Source organism: Rhipicephalus microplus, chromosome 6, assembly GCF_043290135.1.
Source record: "Rhipicephalus microplus isolate Deutch F79 chromosome 6, USDA_Rmic, whole genome shotgun sequence".
Lineage (NCBI taxonomy): Eukaryota > Metazoa > Arthropoda > Arachnida > Ixodida > Ixodidae > Rhipicephalus > Rhipicephalus microplus.
In genome coordinates this window covers 26,746,759-26,765,074 of record NC_134705.1, presented here as the reverse complement: position 1 = coordinate 26,765,074, position 18,316 = coordinate 26,746,759, and the positions used below count along the sequence as shown (strand labels likewise).

The 18,316-nt window shown below is 43.5% G+C and overlaps 1 protein-coding gene across 2 annotated transcripts in view; it reads left to right on the top strand.

The window, feature by feature from the left end:
• Positions 1-14,205: 14,205 nt before the first annotated feature.
• The window catches only part of LOC119167703 (mitochondrial-processing peptidase subunit alpha), a 266,289-nt gene continuing 262,178 nt past the window's right edge, over positions 14,206-18,316 (top strand). The window contains exons 1-2 of one of the 2 annotated variants that reach the window (XM_037419227.2): positions 14,206-14,361; positions 16,578-16,795. In XM_037419227.2, coding sequence (XP_037275124.2) covers positions 14,306-14,361; positions 16,578-16,795 — 274 coding nt within the window. In that variant the 5' untranslated portion in view covers positions 14,206-14,305. Of the gene's footprint in view, positions 14,362-15,585; positions 15,615-16,577; positions 16,796-18,316 lie in introns of those variants that run through there. The other variant, XM_075865852.1, reaches the window with a different exon arrangement.

Sequence of the window (18,316 nt, the reverse complement as noted above, 5' to 3'; positions counted from 1 at the left end):
AAATTTCCGGAGCCCTCCACTACGGCGTCTCTCATAACCAAATGGTGGTTTTGGGACGATAAACCCTACACATCAATCAATCATCATCAAATCCTTCCTTCCGCAGCTGTGGTGACAATCCGTGGTTGGATTATCGGTTGTTTATTTATTTCAGTTTTCTGGTTTAGCTAGTTTTCTGTATTCTTGCCCAAGAAAGGTGATCTAGGACTTTTTTCTTGTGGGAGTGGCCATAGATATGTGCTTACGTAGTTGCAGCTCCACATTTACAAGTAGTACGAGTGAGACTGCCCTGCCAACGGCCCCTATTCTCTTTCTGCTCTGGCAGTCATGGCCGTCACGTTCTTCCTTCTTCTAAACTCTTTTCTCCCCTCCCCCCCCCCCTCCCTTCAAGCCACTAAGCCCTGCTCTCGCAAGAAAAGATAGCGTCTTTTTTTCCTTTTCTTCAACCACAGATTCATCCATTCAGGGGAAGCGTGCAAGCAGTAACTGGTTTGGAAGGCAGGTAAGGTTCGCGGAAACTCACCTCGCCCAGAGCTACCGAGCACAATACAAAGCTTAGCCGAGAGTCATGAGAAGGCTAGATTACACAGCAAGATAAAAAAGAGAAGATATTTTGCCTAATGAAGTATTGCGAAAGCCACTGGGGCAACCCTTTCCTTTACCACCATCCCCGCTTCTTTTCGTACATTGAAGTAATAGGAAAAGTCCAACCAAAGCATATAAAAAAAAAAACGACGTTTTGAAGCCAATCTTTTACTCCTGAAGAAGAAGCCGGACCAGTTTCGAAACGTTGGTTTTTTTTTTCCTTAAATATATTTTGGTTGAAGTTCTCATTCCTTCAGTTTCTATTCAAAACGGACAGGCTTATGTCGAATGTTCACCTTTGATTCCTTTCGTACATAATATCCTCGCTGCTCGGACAAACCCCCTCACACCGAAACATTTATAGAAGCAATGACAGGTGCGCAACCGTAAACAGCCCCTCTTCCTTCTTGGGCGCTTATAGCTTTGGTGTGCATGTGTGTGCGGGGGGGGGGGGGGGGGGGCAGAAAGAGGAGAACTGAAAGAAAAAAAATGTTGCATCTTGTTTGTTTTACTTGTTGCAGCAGGTAGCTAACGACATAGTCATTATTTTCCTTTTGAGGAAGCAGCATACAATATAACAAAGTCATGCAAACCTAAAAAGACGCAAACACAGGCGCTGTATTGCAACTGATGAGTTATTGTCGAAAGACTCAGCTTATGTAGGATAACACGCACATGTGCACTAACACCAGTGCATCCAATGAAGACAAGTTTTTCTTGTAGTGTTTTGCAGGAAGACTTGATGAATAATGAACCATGAACGCACCTTACCTTATACAAAACTCGGGACAGGTAACAGACTTTTTAAAGAACGCGACCCTGTCAAGTCATGGTTCTCAGATTTTGTGCTGACAAAGATTTTATATTACAGCATTCCGCACAATGACCAAATTACAATCGTGGGCGAATTTATATACCAGCATAGTATCACCAGATTTCAAAATAGCACAGGTATTTATAGCAGCCAATTCATATGGCACCTATTGTATTTAGTGCTATCAGCGCGCATGTGCCTGTCGCGGAAATTGCATGTAATGTTAGGTGTCTCTTTAATATTATTATTTAGAGGCAGTAGGAATAACTTGTTTTTGTATGTTGAAAGCTATTATATATATATATATATATATATATATATATATATATATATATATATATATATATATATATATATATATATATATATATATATATTTCTAGGTAACTTGGCAATTGCAATTCTTTCACGTGTGTTTTTTAATGCTGCTCCTTCGACGTTTATTTTATGAGCCGGAATAAGTCAAATATAGCTCATTGACAGTCCGAATGCGTCTGTTTTAGAAACATTTGGCGAGTCTATGAGTCCGAGAAAGTCGGCTGGAGGAACGTTTTGATCAGTCTGAGTATGAGTGGGTATACTTGAGGAAAATATTAGTGGATCCGGCTGACAAAAACATCGGTGAGTCTGAGTGAGTTTAAATAGAGAGAAATTTCGTTAGTCTAGGTCCGAGCGAGTCCAAAGCAAAATATTTTTATATATGGTTTTTGAGTCAGTCTGACTGAGTTCTATTTATTTTGCCAGCCTAGCTTGCCGTACGTGGGATCTTTCCGTATTCCGAAGAGTGTAATCTGAGTGTTGTTTGCGAAATTTACTATAACCTTGCTCGTTTGAAGGGTAATTTGTTTTCATGTTAAGCAAAATTGTTTTGCCAGGTGTTAAAAGCTGAACAAAATTGCTGCTATTTTACTGTCATACAAGCATTCAGAAATCTTGCCGAAATGTTCTGTTTGCATTTTTTTCAAGTAGCGGCGCGAGGGGTGGGCATGGGGGAACTGGAGCTACCCCCCTCTCAATTTTCACTCGCCTCCCAGTGCCCCCCGCCCCCTCGAGAGAAAACATTGTCACAACACAATGGCTAAGTTCCCTGCCTCCCTGCTCACCCTTAAGGAACTCAATTACCATGAGTGCCCCACCAGTGAAATAATCCTGACGCTGGTCCTGATTTATTTCTGTGTGTTGTTGCGCTATGCATAAATACCTGAGTAAGAAAATGCTTGCTCTGGGGAGAGTATATTATGCCTATGTTTTTAGGAGACTAAAGTTTTTTTTTCGTAAGAAAAAAATACGGGCTTAAGAACATCGTAATTTTGGTCCACATTGAGACGAAATTTACACCACATGGGGCTCCAAGTGAAAATTAACTTTATGCCTCAATCTAGAGCAAACAAACAGCTTTATGTGGCAAGTGTTATCACTGGGCTATTCCACGCCATCTCTCCAAACCTTCGCGCTCGACCATTAGAGATTAGCTTTAGAAAATTGAGGATCATCTATTTATATAGCAAAAAATTTTTCCCTGAAATTTTTCTTGACATACATTTTTCAGTACCGTAAGACGCATGTGAATTGTTTTCGGAAAGCTTGAAGCTTGACTCGTAAAATGTATTGCCAAAAAATCTGTTCTACATTCTCAATAATATTTTCACTAATTCACTCCAATATTAAAATAGAAAAAAGTTTGTCCAATTGAACAGGGGTGTCCTTTTAACTTGAAATAATTTTTACGAACCCTTTTATGGGTGTTTATTGCTGCTCTAAGGAAGAGAAATATGGCCCATATTGGAGATTTTTTCCATAGACAGATAATAGTGACATGAAATAGATTGTATTAACAAATTTTCAAGTAGTTTTCCTGTAGGCGAAAAATAATTTTAAACGTACTTAATGCAAAATAGTGTGGACAACTGGCGTCAAATTTTGCTAAAAAAAGCTCTTTTTTGCTCATAAGTGGTCGTAAGTTGAACATTGACGTCTTCCAGGTAAAACATACTGAACAGTCGATTTAGTAGTGATTTTCATTGCGTAATGACTGAAAGTTTTTTGTTTACTTTTTGTTTTAGGTGAGAAAATTATTCACTAGTTATCTTCGGCTTATATAAGTTATCTCTGTACTTGCACGTGTTCATACCTTCTAACAATGAATACTAGCATGAAATACAAGCTGTGTGGAAGCGAGGAGCAATTAGAGAACATATTAAGCTTTGTTCAGGCTAACTGAAGTGATTTATTAGGGAGTATTAGCTTGGGTCCCTATCAAAATGTCAAAAACAAGACGCCGATATTAAAAGGTCGAATGTCAAAAAGCTGAAAAATTTAAATGCCATAGAATCGAAACACCTAAAACGACGAATGCTAGAAAATCAAAATGCTGAAAAGACGTATCGCCGAAAATTTTTTGAACAATGCACGCGAATACTCCTGATTCGGAGAGAAATGGACGAAGATGTGGCGGGGTGTGTTACCAAAAAGGAAAACCAATACTTTGTTGCAGTTGTGGTTATGTTTATGATGTTGACAAGAAGGTGCATTCTAGGCACTATTGGAGGTGCGAGAAGTGAAGAGACTGCAACGCCAGAGTGACTACCGACCTTCCCGTAGAAGGTACTCGCATGACAATCTCGAAGAAAGTGATCTACGACAGCCATGCAATTTCGGTTTATTGCTACAATGAAGAGGAAGCAAGCCAGACTTGAAGGCATCGTCAAGGGAGCGACAACCCCACTGCTTACAGAGCAAACTGTTTGCGATAAGCAAGAAATCACTCTGATGTGCGATTGGAGGTGGAAAAATTTATACTTTACTATTTTTATGAAGGCTTGAGATAAATGTAAAGGGACAACTGGAAATGAGGGTGAACGAGTGTGCTGGCGTAACGTCTAATTTAGCTAGATACTTCATCTTCCAGTATAGCTAGGTGACGCAGACATTTTGATATTTCGGCGTTTAGATAGTTAGGTGTTTCGACTTTTTGACATTTTACACTTTCGGTATCTTGTATAATCGGCTTTTTGAGTTTTCGGTGTTCTGAAATTCGGCCTTCCGAAAGTTCATCATTTTAATTTTCGACATTTCGAGTGCGCCATTATTATAGCTTTAGTCAACGATAAGTGAGAACCCTACCCAGGTGCATTTAAACCACGTGCAGCTCTCCGCTTACTGGGAAGTGACACCAACCTGTGCGACAAAAGCAAACAATCCATAAAATTAAAAAAAAATGTTTCATGACAGAGAAGTCACAGTTATGAACTAACTGAATAGTATTTGAGAGACCATGTTTAATTAACCAGTAATCATGTGTTGGTTTATAATTGCAACTTATCCGTCGCGAAGCATACCTTTTTTTATTTTCGCGGATTCTGTGCATGATCGTTGGGCTGTATCAATTTATAAATCTTCAGGTGTAAGTAACGAGGACCCTTACACGTCGGTATCCCTTCAGAGTGTCACAAGATGTCCACATGGTGCACTCTAAAAGTATATTCGTATTCCTCGTTGACTAAAGCTAATACTTGCACGGAAATCATTTGAATAAGTACTCAGAGAGCTGGATATGCTGTCTAGATGTTTCTCGCATCTGCTGAGCTTGCACTTAATGCTAGGACGCATTGCTTAAGGTATAAACCAACCACCTTCATTTAAACACACGCGAGGACTGGGATCAGTAGAACGCCAATTCAAAATTGTTTAAATCACTAAAAACAAAAAAAAGCTTTTTTGAAAAAAAAACTTACAGTCGGTATACAGGGCAGGCTGCTAGCAAATGCGCTGAGTATATTTCTGTCTGGACACATCAACGTTAAATTTAGAACCTAATGCAGCGCGTCATTGGCTCATTTTTTTGCAGAACACCACAGTCTAGATGGTGATGGTCTATAGGTCCTTCAGTTAGCAGAAGTGGTCTCTTATAATGTGGTTTTTTTTCCAAGTGTGTCTGGCATAGTCTTCTATGCAGCCCCCTAGAATAGGGTTAATTGAAGGACTCATTGAAGAAGAGATACAAGCTAGTTTTCTCTTTTTACCAGCACAAAATATCACATCGGCGCTATTGCCGCGTGCTCCACATAGCACCACTCAAAAATTTTATTCAGAAACGCCATGATGAAAAATAGCAATGGGCAAAGTGCTTGGTTTAACCCAACACTCTCAAGATTATAGGTTTTCGTTACACCGGACGCACAGACAATAGCATAGAGGCTCTTACTTGCCGTCTTCGCACTCGCCATTATCAAGAGGTCAACATGCAACATCTGTGCACCGGGCCCCAGTGCATAAATCGGGTTTTCAGCAAAAATATGTCGCTTGTTTTAATCAAAATATGTCGGAGGGAAAATGCCTGGTGATCGTATGCTTGGTAGTCTGTAGAAATTCCTGTAACTGCGTTGGTACGGCTTATTGTACACCATTCTTTAGAAGCGGCAGCGGGGCTTAACACTCATGAACCATGGAAAAGCGCAGACAGAGAACAAGTGCTCCCACGAGCAAACTTAGTTTTTAAAATGTTTGAGCGATTTTGTTTTTCTCGGAGTATCATTTCTAGAAGTCATGCGCGGCTAATAAATATTTGTAGTACTTTAACTCAAATATATGCGACTAACAACCACTTCATATCTTGGCTAGATAACGAAAATATACTTGAAATACAAGACTTTCGAAAAAAAAAAAAGCTACCACATACACTGCACGCCTTTTTATAGTAGATGCACGTTACGTACGTCAATGCGACCACTACCAATTCCCTCTTGGAGTGAAACTGTGCGTGCTCATGTGCGTGTGTCTGTAAAAGATGTTAAGATCGGCCTCCCTGGCTGGGCGCCGCTTGGACGCGGGGGACGATTGCACCTAAGCCTACCCTGATTTGTTCTGGGTCGACGCTCTCGAGGTGCGCGAAAAGCGGCGACAACACGAAAGTCATACTTCGAATTCTTTAGGGCTGTTGGCTCCCATCGTCAAAAACTCTCTGGACACGCCTGACTGACTGACGGCCTAGGAAGAGCTGCTGGAAATCGAGGCTGCTTGATTTTTTTGACGTGCCACGAGACGCGCTGAACAATTAGCCGAGAGCTTGGGATCCCTCGTCAGGTATGTTTGCCACACTCTGCGGTGCTTGCAAGTCTTCCATTCTCACAAGCCCTAGCCTGCCTAGCACTGCAGACCCTATTCTGCGCATGCGATGTAATGTTATTGCACTGTGATGTGTGGTGCGTAATATTGCACTGAGACCTACGTCATGTTTCTCTCTCACCGTGTGACGAACTGAACGTGCACCTTCTCTCTTTCCAGGGTTGAAAAAAAGGCAGTGTTTGGCTTTCTCTCTCTCTCTATTTTTAATCCTTATTCTCTGCGCCCGGCGCTCCCTGCTGGGCTGCAGATATTAGGCGCCTTCTTCTAGCCACTACACCCCCCCCCCCATTCGCCGTACAGAGATGAAGACGACAATTTCTTCGGACTGCCCTGAACTGAATGAACATGCAGTCTGTCAGTTTACAGTGATCTTCAAGGCGGCTTTTCTGTGAGGTTTGTTTTCCAACCAAAATTTCTCGTTCACAGACTGCTTTTATTTCTCATTTTTGAGCACTTTAGGACAACAAAATGTCACCTCTCCAAATTCCAGCGAAAGCATGCGAGCACAACAAGATCTCAAAAAAAAAAGGAATGGCAAAAACAAAATGAGTGAGAAAAGCAGCCTGTGAACGAGAGTTCCTGGTTGAAAAACTAACGTTACAGGAAAGCTGCCTAGCATATTATTGCAAAATGTCCGTTGTTTTCTCCTGCAGAGAATTTTTGGAAGACCAGGGCGTAAAGCGCGACCACCGAGACGCTCTGAACCAGCTCTCAGAAGCTCCCATCAAGCTTCCATGATGCTACCTTCAACGTATATATAATATTGATATGGATGTAAAACGGCATCATTATAGGTCCAAGATGGCAGCCTATGATCGTGCCCGAAACAGGGCGTATACACAGAACAAATGAAGTGGTAGCAATGCAGCACGAATGCAGCGCGTTAGGTGAAGAACCACACAGTATTACATTTATTTTTTGTCAATTTTTCTAATATGTCATTTCGTGCAGCGGCCGCCGAACTTGTGCCGCTGTTAATAGGGGAGACCCACGCCGAGGGAGGCGCTGCGGAGCGTGGCACTGTCAGTCAATGCGGGAAGAAAACTGGTTACTCGAGTCTTCGCCCCTCCGCTGTCCCATAGGGGAGACCCACGCCGAGGGAGGCGCTGCGGAGCGTGGCACAATTAGGCTGATAAAAACATTGGGTCCGAAGTCTAAGCAGGCTTTGAGAGAGGCAGTGAGCACAATAATAATCGATGGTGAAGTTCCCGATGGATGGAAACTTAGCAGGATGAGCATGATCTATAAAGGAAAGGGGGACAAAGCTGACATAAACAACTACCGTCCTATAACAGTGACATCAGCGGTCTACAGGCTGGCGATGCAGATTATAAAGGAAAGACTGCAGGCGTGGATAGAGGATGAGGGGGTGCTGGGGGAACTGCAGAATGGGTTTCGGAAACACAGGAGGTTGGAAGACAATCTGCTCTCACTGACGCAGTGCATCGAAATAGCAGAAAAGGAACACAGGCCCCTGTGGCTAGCATTTTTGGATATCAAGGGAGCGTACGATAGCGTGGTTCAAGAGGAATTGTGGGGAATACTGGACACACTAGGCGTGGAACATGTAGTCACTAATCTTTTAAAGGGTATCTATAAAGGTAACAAGGTAGTTATAAAGTGGGAAAAACAGGTATCCAAGCCTGCAGAGGTAAAACGGGGGCTTAGGCAGGGGTGCCCCCTGTCACCCTTATTATTTATGATGTACCTACAAGGATTAGAGGCAAAATTAGAGGGAAGTGGACTGGGCTTCAACCTCTCTTTAGTCAAACAAGGAAAACTTATTGATCAGGCACTACCAGCATTAATGTACGCAGATGATATAGTGCTAATGGCCAACAACAAGGAAGATTTGCAGAGATTGATGGACATCTGCGGTAATGAGGGAGATAGGTTAGATTTTAGATTCAGTAAGGAAAAATCAGCAGTCATGATTTTCAATGACAACGAAGGTAGTGAGCTTAGAATACAGGAGGTCACGCTAGAGATAACAGATAAATACAAATATATGGGCGTATGGATAAGCAATGGGACCGAGTATCTGAGGGAACACGAAATATACGTGACGACTAAAGGTAACAGGAATGCAGCAGGCATGAAAAATAGGGCACTGTGGAATTACAATAGGTATGATGTTGTGAGAGGAATATGGAAAGGGGTCATGGTTCCTGGGCTGACGTTCGGCAATGCGGTCTTGTGCATGAGATCAGAAGTTCAAGCAAGATTAGAAATTAAGCAACGTGGAATAGGTAGGCTTGCTTTAGGAGCTCACGGGAATACACCAAATCAGGGAGTACAAGGTGATATGGGATGGACATCATTTGAGGGCAGGGAAGCTAGCAGCAAGATAAAATTTGAGAAGCGATTGAGAGAAATGGGGGAAGAGCGTTGGGCTAGGAAGGTTTTCAGCTACTTGTACATGAAGAATGTCGATACAAAATTGAGGAAGCGAACCAGGAAGTTGACTGGTAAATACTTGGAAAACAGCAGGTGGCCAAACCAAAAAGAACTATCGGTTAAGAAGAAAGTGAAGGAAACGGAGACTGACATGTGGAGAATTGGCATGATTAAGAAGTCCGCACTAGAGATCTATCGAACGTTTAAGCGGGAAATCGCCAAGGAAAGGATCTATGATAATACTCGGGGTAGTTCTCTACTGTTTGAGGCCAGAACGGGAGTACTGCGAACCAAGACATATCGGGCCAAATACGAAGGGGTAGACACAGTATGCAGTGCGTGTGGAGAGGAAGAAGAAACTGCCGAACTCTTAATAATGTTCTGTAAAGGGCTTCACCCTATAGTTCAGGATGATGGCGCAGAGTTTTTCAAAGCACTGGGGTTTAGGGACCGGGAGGGCAAAATAGACTTTAAGCGGGTAGACTTAACTAGAAGGAGGTTATCTGATTGGTGGCTAAAGTCAAGGCACGAGTGAAAATTAAACTCTTCACTGCAAAGTACGAATCCTCAAACTCTTTTTAAGAAAAAAAAATAAATATAGTTTTTGGTTCATTAGGTATTACGGCTTGGTGGCGCTAGCCCCCGCCCGATCTAAAGGGTACAGCCATATCCATCCATCCATCCATCCTGTCAGTCAATGCGGGGAGAAAACTGGCTACTCGAGTCTTCGCCCCTCCGCTGTCCCATTCAACCTGCCTTGAAAACGCGTTTCTTTGCTCGCGTGCTGCACGCGTTCTGCACGTGTTTTTGAGAGTTTCGCGTCGCGTGCGGTGCGCTCTGTCCGCATTTATTAGGATGCCGCAATTGAGGATTTTTTTTCGTGGCAGCAATTTAGTAAAAGGGCAGCGAAGCAAGTTGTAGCAGACGACGCCTTCCTCGTCAGAGCGAAGTGCGTTTCGCAAGTGAAAGACGACGCTGTTTACGACGTTAGAGGTGAATAAAACTTTCTGTACGTTCATTATTATGTACTTGTTTTATTTCGTTTACTCTGTGTACTATGCACTATGTTTGTTCCTGGATGGATGGGTAAGGCCGCTTCTCGTGCTTTAGGTTAAGCGGTTCTTGCGCTGTGACTGCTATTAGTTGGGATACCTTAATTTACTAGCACCTACCCAAGTTATCGTGCGGTGTATACACAACACTTCAAAAATAAATGGTCTTTTTGGGGCTTCTTTCTGACCCACAAAAATAATTGACATCTATCTCGCGCGTCTTTCCTTGCATTATCACCGTTCTCATCGCGGGTACCTTGAGTTCACGAACAGTGTGCGTACCATCATGGTGAGCGCCCAGCTTTCAGAGAAACTTTTTTGTGTGTGTCTAATCTGCAGGGGAAGAGCGCATTGCTATAAAGGCATTTTATCTTGGTCACGTATCAAAAATGCACCGTGTTGTTCGGGCTGCCCCTGCACACTCAGTAACAGCTAGTTCACTGCATCTGCCAACGGACGTGCAACAACGGCTAATGCATTTTTTTCTTTTTTTCATAGTTGGCGAAGCTTTTGGCAACCACATACTTCCGTCAACGCTACGTAGATTTAAATATATATAACAACACATTACCAATACCACATGTGCACACAGCTTCAACTACTACGCCCCCAACAATATCGAATAATAGTAGCAGCATAAAATATTTATACACTATTTTTTAACAGTGCTCTAAAGACGGGCGTTGAAAATCTATACTTTTAAGATGGGCACGTGCATCTCCCAGTAACTCGATAGATTAGAGAAACGGTGACGCTGAAATTAACACACGTAATATTGAATGTATTGTGCGCGTGCTAATGTTTATGAAAAAAAAATTGTTTACATACTTTTTTCGGCGCACTGCTTTAATCCATTTCTGTCGTCTGCTTGTTTCGTACGTACCATTGGTTTGGGAATCGGTAGAATTTCACTGGTGGAGTAACCTCTTCGTGTTTGCATGGTTATTGTGACAGTTGACGACGCAGCGATGTCACCCCCTTTTCTGTTGGGGTGACATCGCGGAACGAGGGACGTTTCGCGTGCAGCGCGTGCTTCGCAAATGCGTGGAAGCCATAGGGAGCGGAAGGGTCGGAAGACTCTACTGTTGTGCGCTTTTTCTGGCAGGGGAAAGGCAAGCGCTGGCGTCGCCGGGCAAACTTGAGCGGGTCTCCCCTATAGTGGTACTTTCGGTCTCTGAAGCTGGATGAAGATAACTAAGAAGCCTGTTTTTTACCGGCTACATAAACGTGAAACGAAGCTGTAAATAAGGATGAAAAAGAAAAAGACAATTCTGTGAAAAGTCAGTACTGGCGCATAAATGGCGCACCGGTATCGCTGATGAAAAACGTCGTTGGCGGCGACACTGTTCTGTGACGACGCGGCGAAAACTTTTGGCGGCGGCCCGCCGACTAGTCGGCGCACACTTCTATACCCATCATTTTTTTGGTCACTGAACGGATGGATGGATGTGGCTGTACCCTTTAGATCGGGCGGCGGCTAACGCCACCTAGCTGTAATACTTAGTGAACTACCCATTACATTTATCTTTTTTTTCCCCTTTGAATAATGAAGTTGAGGATTCGTACTTCGCAGTGAAGGGTTTAATTTTCACTCGTGCCTTTACTTTAGCCACCAATCAGGTAACCTCCTTCTAGTTAAGTCTACCCGCTTAAAGTCTATTTTGCCCTCGCTGTCCCTAAATCCCAGTGCTTTGAAAAACTCTGCGCCATCATCCTGAACTATAGGGTGAAGCCCTTTGCAGAACATTATCAAGTGTTCGGCAGTTTCTTCTTCCTCTCCACACGCACTGCATACTGTGTCTACCCCTTCGTATTTAGCCCGACATGTCTTGGTTCGCAGTACTCCCGTCCTGGCCTCAAACAGTAGAGAACTACCCCGAGTATTATCATAGATCCTTTCCTTGGCAATCTCCTGCTTAAAAGTTCCATAGATCTCAAGTGCGGACTTCTTAATCATGCCCATTCTCCACATGTCAGTCTCCGTTTCCTTCACTTTCTTCTTAACCGATAGTTCTCTTTGGTATGGCCACCTGCTGTTTTCTAAGTATTTACCAGTCAACTTCCTGGTTCGCTTCCTCCATTTTGTATCGACATTCTTCATGTACAAGTAGCTGAAAACCTTCCTAGCCCAACGCTCTTCCCCCATTTCTCTCAATCGCTTCTCAAATTTTATCTTGCTGCTAGCTTCCCTGCCCTCAAATGATGTCCATCCCATATCACCTTGTACTCCCTGATTTGGTGTATTCCCGTGAGCTCCTAAAGCAAGCCTACCTATTCCACGTTGCTTAATTTCTATTCTTGCTTGAACTTCTGATCTATTGCACAAGACCGCATTGCCGAACGTCAGCCCAGGAACCATGACCCCTTTCCATATTCCTCTCACAACATCATACCTATTGTAATTCCACAGTGCCCTATTTTTCATGCCTGCTGCATTCCTGTTACCTTTAGTCGTCAATATTTCGTGTTCCCTCAGATACTCGGTCCCATTGCTTATCCATACACCCAGATATTTGTATTTATCTGTTATCTCTAGCGTGACGTCCTGTATTCTAAGCTCACTACCTTCGTTGACATTGAAAATCATGACTGCTGATTTTTCCTTACTGAATCTAAAATCTAACCTATCACCCTCATTACCGCAGATGTCCATCAATCTCTGCAAATCTTCCTTGTTGTTGGCCATTAGAACTATATACATTAATGCTGGTAGTGCCTGATCAATAAGTTTTCCTTGTTTGACTAAAGAGAAGTTGAAGCCCAGTCCATTTCCCTCTAATTTTGCCTCTAATCCTTGTAGGTACATCATGAATAATAAGGGTGACAGGGGGCACCCCTTCCTAAGCCCCCATTTTACCTCTGCAGGCTTGGATACCTGTTTTTCCCACTTTATAACTACCTTAAATTGTTCCTTTATAGATACCCTTTAAAAGATTAGTGACTACATGTTCCACGCCTAGTGTGTCCAGTATTCCCCACAATTCCTCTTGAACCACGCTATCGTACGCTCCCTTGATATCCAAAAATGCTAGCCACAGGGACCTGTGTTCCTTTTCTGCTATTTCGATGCACTGCGTGAGTGAGAACAGATTGTCTTCCAACCTCCTGTGTTTTCGAAACCCATTCTGCAGTTCCCCCAGCACCCCCTCATCTTCTATCCACGCCTGCAGTCTTTCCTTTATAATCTGCATCGCCAGCCTGTAGACCACTGATGTCACTGTTATAGGACGGTAGTTGTTTATGTCAGCTTTGTCCCCCTTTCCTTTATAGATCATGCTCATCCTGCTAAGTTTCCATCCATCAAGAACTTCACCATCGATTATTATTGTGCTCACTGCCTCTCTCAAAGCCTGCTTAGACTTCAGACCTAATGTCTTTATCAGCCTAATTGGAATGTTATCTGGGCCTGTTTATGTACTACTAGGAACCCTTTTCTCAGCCCTTTCCCACTCTTTTTGTGAAAATGGAGCCATTGCACCACTTGATTCGTCCTTGTCTATTGTAGTGCATAAAGTACTTGTTTGTTGAATTTTTTTTGTCACCCTTGTTCTTATATAGTCAATAGCTTCGTCCCCTTCTAGCCTAGCACCTTGGGCTGTAGTTATAAAACTCTGCTCTAGGCTCGTCTCATTTCTTAAGGAGTTTAGATGGTTCCAAAATTTCGCAGCTGCTTTTCTATCTTTTTTATGTACTTCTGCCAGCCACTAAGCTCCCTTCCTATTAATCTTTTCATTGATCAGAAGGAATGCATCCCTTCTACAGCTTAGAAAGGTTGCCCATTTTCTTTCAACATCATCTGTCGGTTCACCCCGCTGCTTACAACGTTTTTAGAACAATTGTTCTAAAAACGTTGGCTGCTTAGCATGTCTGTGTTCCCTAGAGGCTTCCTGACGTTTTGCTATGGTTCTCTTAACTTCCTCATCCCACCAACTTTTGGGTTTGTGTCTTCTTTTCCGGGGTGACTTGCCCCGCGTCTTAGCAAGCTCTAGCTCAAAGAGTCTAATTAGATTCGTGTATGTCCACACCACCTTTTTCCTTCCTCCGTTGTTTACACTGTCTTATTATCCTTCGTGATTACTTTCTCACCGATTGCAGCGCCAGAGTGCTCTCTAGGTAATTTTGAGAAACTTTATATTGTCACCCACAAATGCCAAAATATAGTTAAGTTTTTATTTTATGGTTAATGCTGCATTAAGAAAATTGGTAAAAGTTGTCCACTGATAGATTCAAGTTTTGTTAAACGGAAATGCAGTTAGGCAACTAATGTATGTGTGTGTATTCGAGAAACTTTCGGTTTCTGTTCTGAGCAGCAGTGCGCGTTAAGTGTAACGTGATGGCGTCTGGTCGTTGGCGTGCGCTGCCGAAAGGTGTGCGAAAAGTTTTGAATAGGTGAGTGTTGGGGTATGGTGTCAAACCGCGATGTTTGTTACGCTGACAGGAAGTGTTCGAATGTTGCTAGTGGTCGGATATATGGCTCCCAAGAAGCAGAATTACTGGTTCAGTTGCGTACTGGTTGTGCGACATAAAAAGAAATTGTACAGCGGCACCTCGGGAATCGAAGGGAGGCGTGCTCCCCTGCGCTGCCTCCGTCCTCGACAGCGGAATATGCTGGCTCCACGGACGCTCGCTTGACATAGCGCAGCTCGCGCACAATGCGGTGCTGATGTGTCTCGGCGAGCGGACGCTTCAAGTAAGCGCGATGTAGCTGCTGGCATCCGCTGTGAAAACGTGTCGACGGCATGAGAATTGTCTCGCACAGTGAGGAGGCATTCTACTGTGTCGCCAAGCCTTACTATTCTAACAGTGAGGCGCACAGAAAGCTTATCGGCTCACGTGTTTCGTGTGTATGGCTTCAAACCACCCTCGGCGTTCACCCATTTCTTGTACGGAATGTAAAGGTCACCCAGCAATCGCTTTTTAAGGAGTCTGCTTTGTCACTAGGCTCGCGTCGTCGTATTGTTGGGCTGTAAATACCATAAGGCAGCTGTGAGCATAATTATGCCAGTAGAGCATGGCGGGAAACCAAAGCTGCACTCTCCGTCATTCTGGCGGCAAGAAGACGGAACAGAAAAGGAAATAGAGCTGAGGAAACCAAGAGATACGTTTTGGCATTTTGTCTTAAGCATTACCGATCAGCTGGCAGTTCTTGTAATCTGCTCACAAGATTCCACACTTCCGTTTAATTTATTCCTTGAAAGCTCATGGACATGGCTAAACAGTTTGTTGGTGAGGCTGTCATTTATTTGTGCATGTTGCTGAACAAAATGAAGAAACAATATAAGATGCGGTCACATCAAGCACCGGTTACATCAGATGTACGAGCGCAATTTTATCAAGCAAAAAAAATGCAATGATCATGTTTAGTGACAAGGTGCGATGATTACTGGGAGTACAGTGGAGAGGTATCATATCCGGTGCAGTGTGTGGTGCCCTCAAATGTGGTGACTCTTCATGTAGGGCCACGCTGCCCTCAGGGCCTACTCCATTCCTGCCTCCGTGTAGATGCATGCATTCAGCAGGAGGATGCCCAAATGCACATCGCCAACCACTCAAGGAGCTCGTAGCAAAGTTTCCTTTTCACGAGACCCTCAAACAGGTTTCAGTGGCTTGTCAAGACAAAAAATATCAATGGCAACCCAGGAGTAAGTCACATGCTCGGAATTATGGCTGTGTTGTTCTTTGTTTTTGAATACTATCTGCCGTTAGAATATAACGAAATATGAATCAAATTCTGACAGATCCTTGTAGGAGTTACTTTCATGCAGTGCGGCCTGAAAGTAGCAGCCCATGTTGAATTTCCATGTTGAATCCGAGCAACTTTGCGGCAGTTGCAAGCTCTTAGTGTGGTGTTCCTATAGACATGCTGACCTGCATTGCACGTGTGGTAGTGTAGAAAGGTGTGCTTGTTGATCTGAAAATTCCAAAAGAAGATGCATTTTGGAAGATAACACCTGCCTTTACAGTCAAAACGGAGCGTCTTTTGGAATTCACATGCTGAGGGAGCATGCTGCATCCTTGATTAAACAAGCGCATCTTTCAACTTGTGCAAAACAGGCCACGCAAGTACACCACATTAGAGACCGCAGCTGCCCCTCGAAGCAATGCTAGCGCACTCTACTCGGACGTGGGCGCGATTGTACGTTGAGTAGTGTTTATACGGAACCTCGACTACACTGTCAATTGAAAGGTCCGATGTAATGTTGGCACTCGTGTTACTACACAGATGTCAGTTTTATTGTAATAAAATGCACACTGCGGTGTCATGCTGGGCATATTTCTTCACGTTTGAGTAATGCTTGACTAGCTTGCTCAGTAGAAGCACCTCTGAGCAAGCTGCTCTCTACCGTACAGTTCTTTTGGATCATAGCTAATGGTAATTTCATTGAGGCAGCACTCTGCTGTTACATTAGAAGAAAGGATTTGTCAACGGCGTGTAATAAAGAGGGGCACATGTAAATGAGACACATGCTTATTCCACGTATTTTCTGTACAAACCGCTAGAGGAAAGGAGATCATTGTTCAGCCTCATTGTCTGCTCATTTTTTATCCAGCCAAAAGGGTACGAGGCAGAGGTGTAGTTTAAATATCCTTGCAATACCTTGCAGCCATCGGCATGGTAGCAACCAGCGGACATTGTGTACCAAAGTCCCCCCATCTGCAGAGCAGATAACCAGAGTGCCACTGTCGCAGCCCCTACCATGCTTTCCCAAGCCATTATATGCCGTGCCCTCAGCTCAAGATCATGCCACAGAGGTCACCACTTTCGACAATGGTCTGCGGGTGGCTTCGCAAAACAAGTTTGGCCAGTTCTGCACTGTGGGTGGTGAGTCCTGCCATTGCTTCAGTTGTGTTATGAAGGCAAAAACAGCTGAAACATGCCAGTTGGAAGGCACAGCACAAGCAAACCTGGTTAGTGAAAGGTTGCATGAAGCTTTGATTGGAGTGCAATGGCTTTCCTGGGCCTACAAATCACACACACACACACACACACACGCACGCACGCGTGCGCGCGCACGCACGCACGCACGCACGCACGCACACACACACACACACGCACGCACGCACGCACGCACGCACACACACACACACACACACACACACACACACACACACACACACACACACACACATATATATATATATATTCAGATTTGGGTGCACGTTAAAGAACCCCAGGTGGTCGAAATTTCTGAAGCCCTCCACTACGGCGTCTCTCATAATCATATGGTGGTTTTGAGACGTTAAACCCCACATATAAATCATCAATCAACACACGCACGCACACACACACACACACACACACATACATCAGTGGCAACCCAGGATATATATGCATGGTGGTTGAGTGGCCGTAGCGTTGCACATAGTCAAGTAGATGACCGCTCACGGAGGATCTACTTGACTATATATATAAATAGTTCCTGACACATCCTGAAGGCCGTCTTGGGCTGAGGCTGCCTTTCTAAGCATCAATATCTTTTTGTCACTCAACGGTCATCCTCATGCCCAATTCAGACTCATTGGTCAGCCGCTCTTTGCATCTACATTTTTAGAAGAAGAATACATTCATTGCGCCCTTCCATTTTTAATATGTGGGATTGAAACCATGACCTGTATTTGGCGTACAAAACCCACATGAAGTGAACCTATGCGAACCCACAGCTGTGCTGTGTGCACACAATCTGTTTAGACACAACAGTGCCACAAGAGCTGTGTGCACATAGTTTAAAGCTGCTTTACACTATAAAAGCAAAACTTCTCTGGGTCCCTTATTAGTCGCCATTGCACAATGCCTTCCTTTCAATTTTTCAAGGGAGACATCACATGAGGGGTGTTTTCTTCCTGTCTCCAATGGGTTGTATTATTATTAAGTGTATTAACTTCATCACTTCTTATCACACTTGTCTTTATGTAACTCAACATGACTACATATGCCTTTGTGTACTTTTATCTACTCTTGTTTGTTATTACCTCCAGCTAATTACGAGCTCTATTTTTGTTTATCGCTCTCTGATTCCAATTCTTCATATTTTGTCCTATTTTCTGTCACTATCATTTTTCATCATTTGATATCTGGATTTATCGTTATCTTCCTATTTCTATCTACTTCTTCTCATGTGGTACTCATCATATCAATGTGTTCACAATTGGGGTCATTGACAAATATTGCATCTGTTATGACGGGTATGGCTTCGAGTTTTTGTTATGGCTTCGAGTTTTTGTTGATGCTTTGCAGGGAGAGAATGATGTTTAATCTCACGTGTGTTATCAGCACCACTGGACAATCGCATTTCGTGGCTCATGAAACACTGAAGGTCTTTTCATCATTGGGACTCGGAAAACA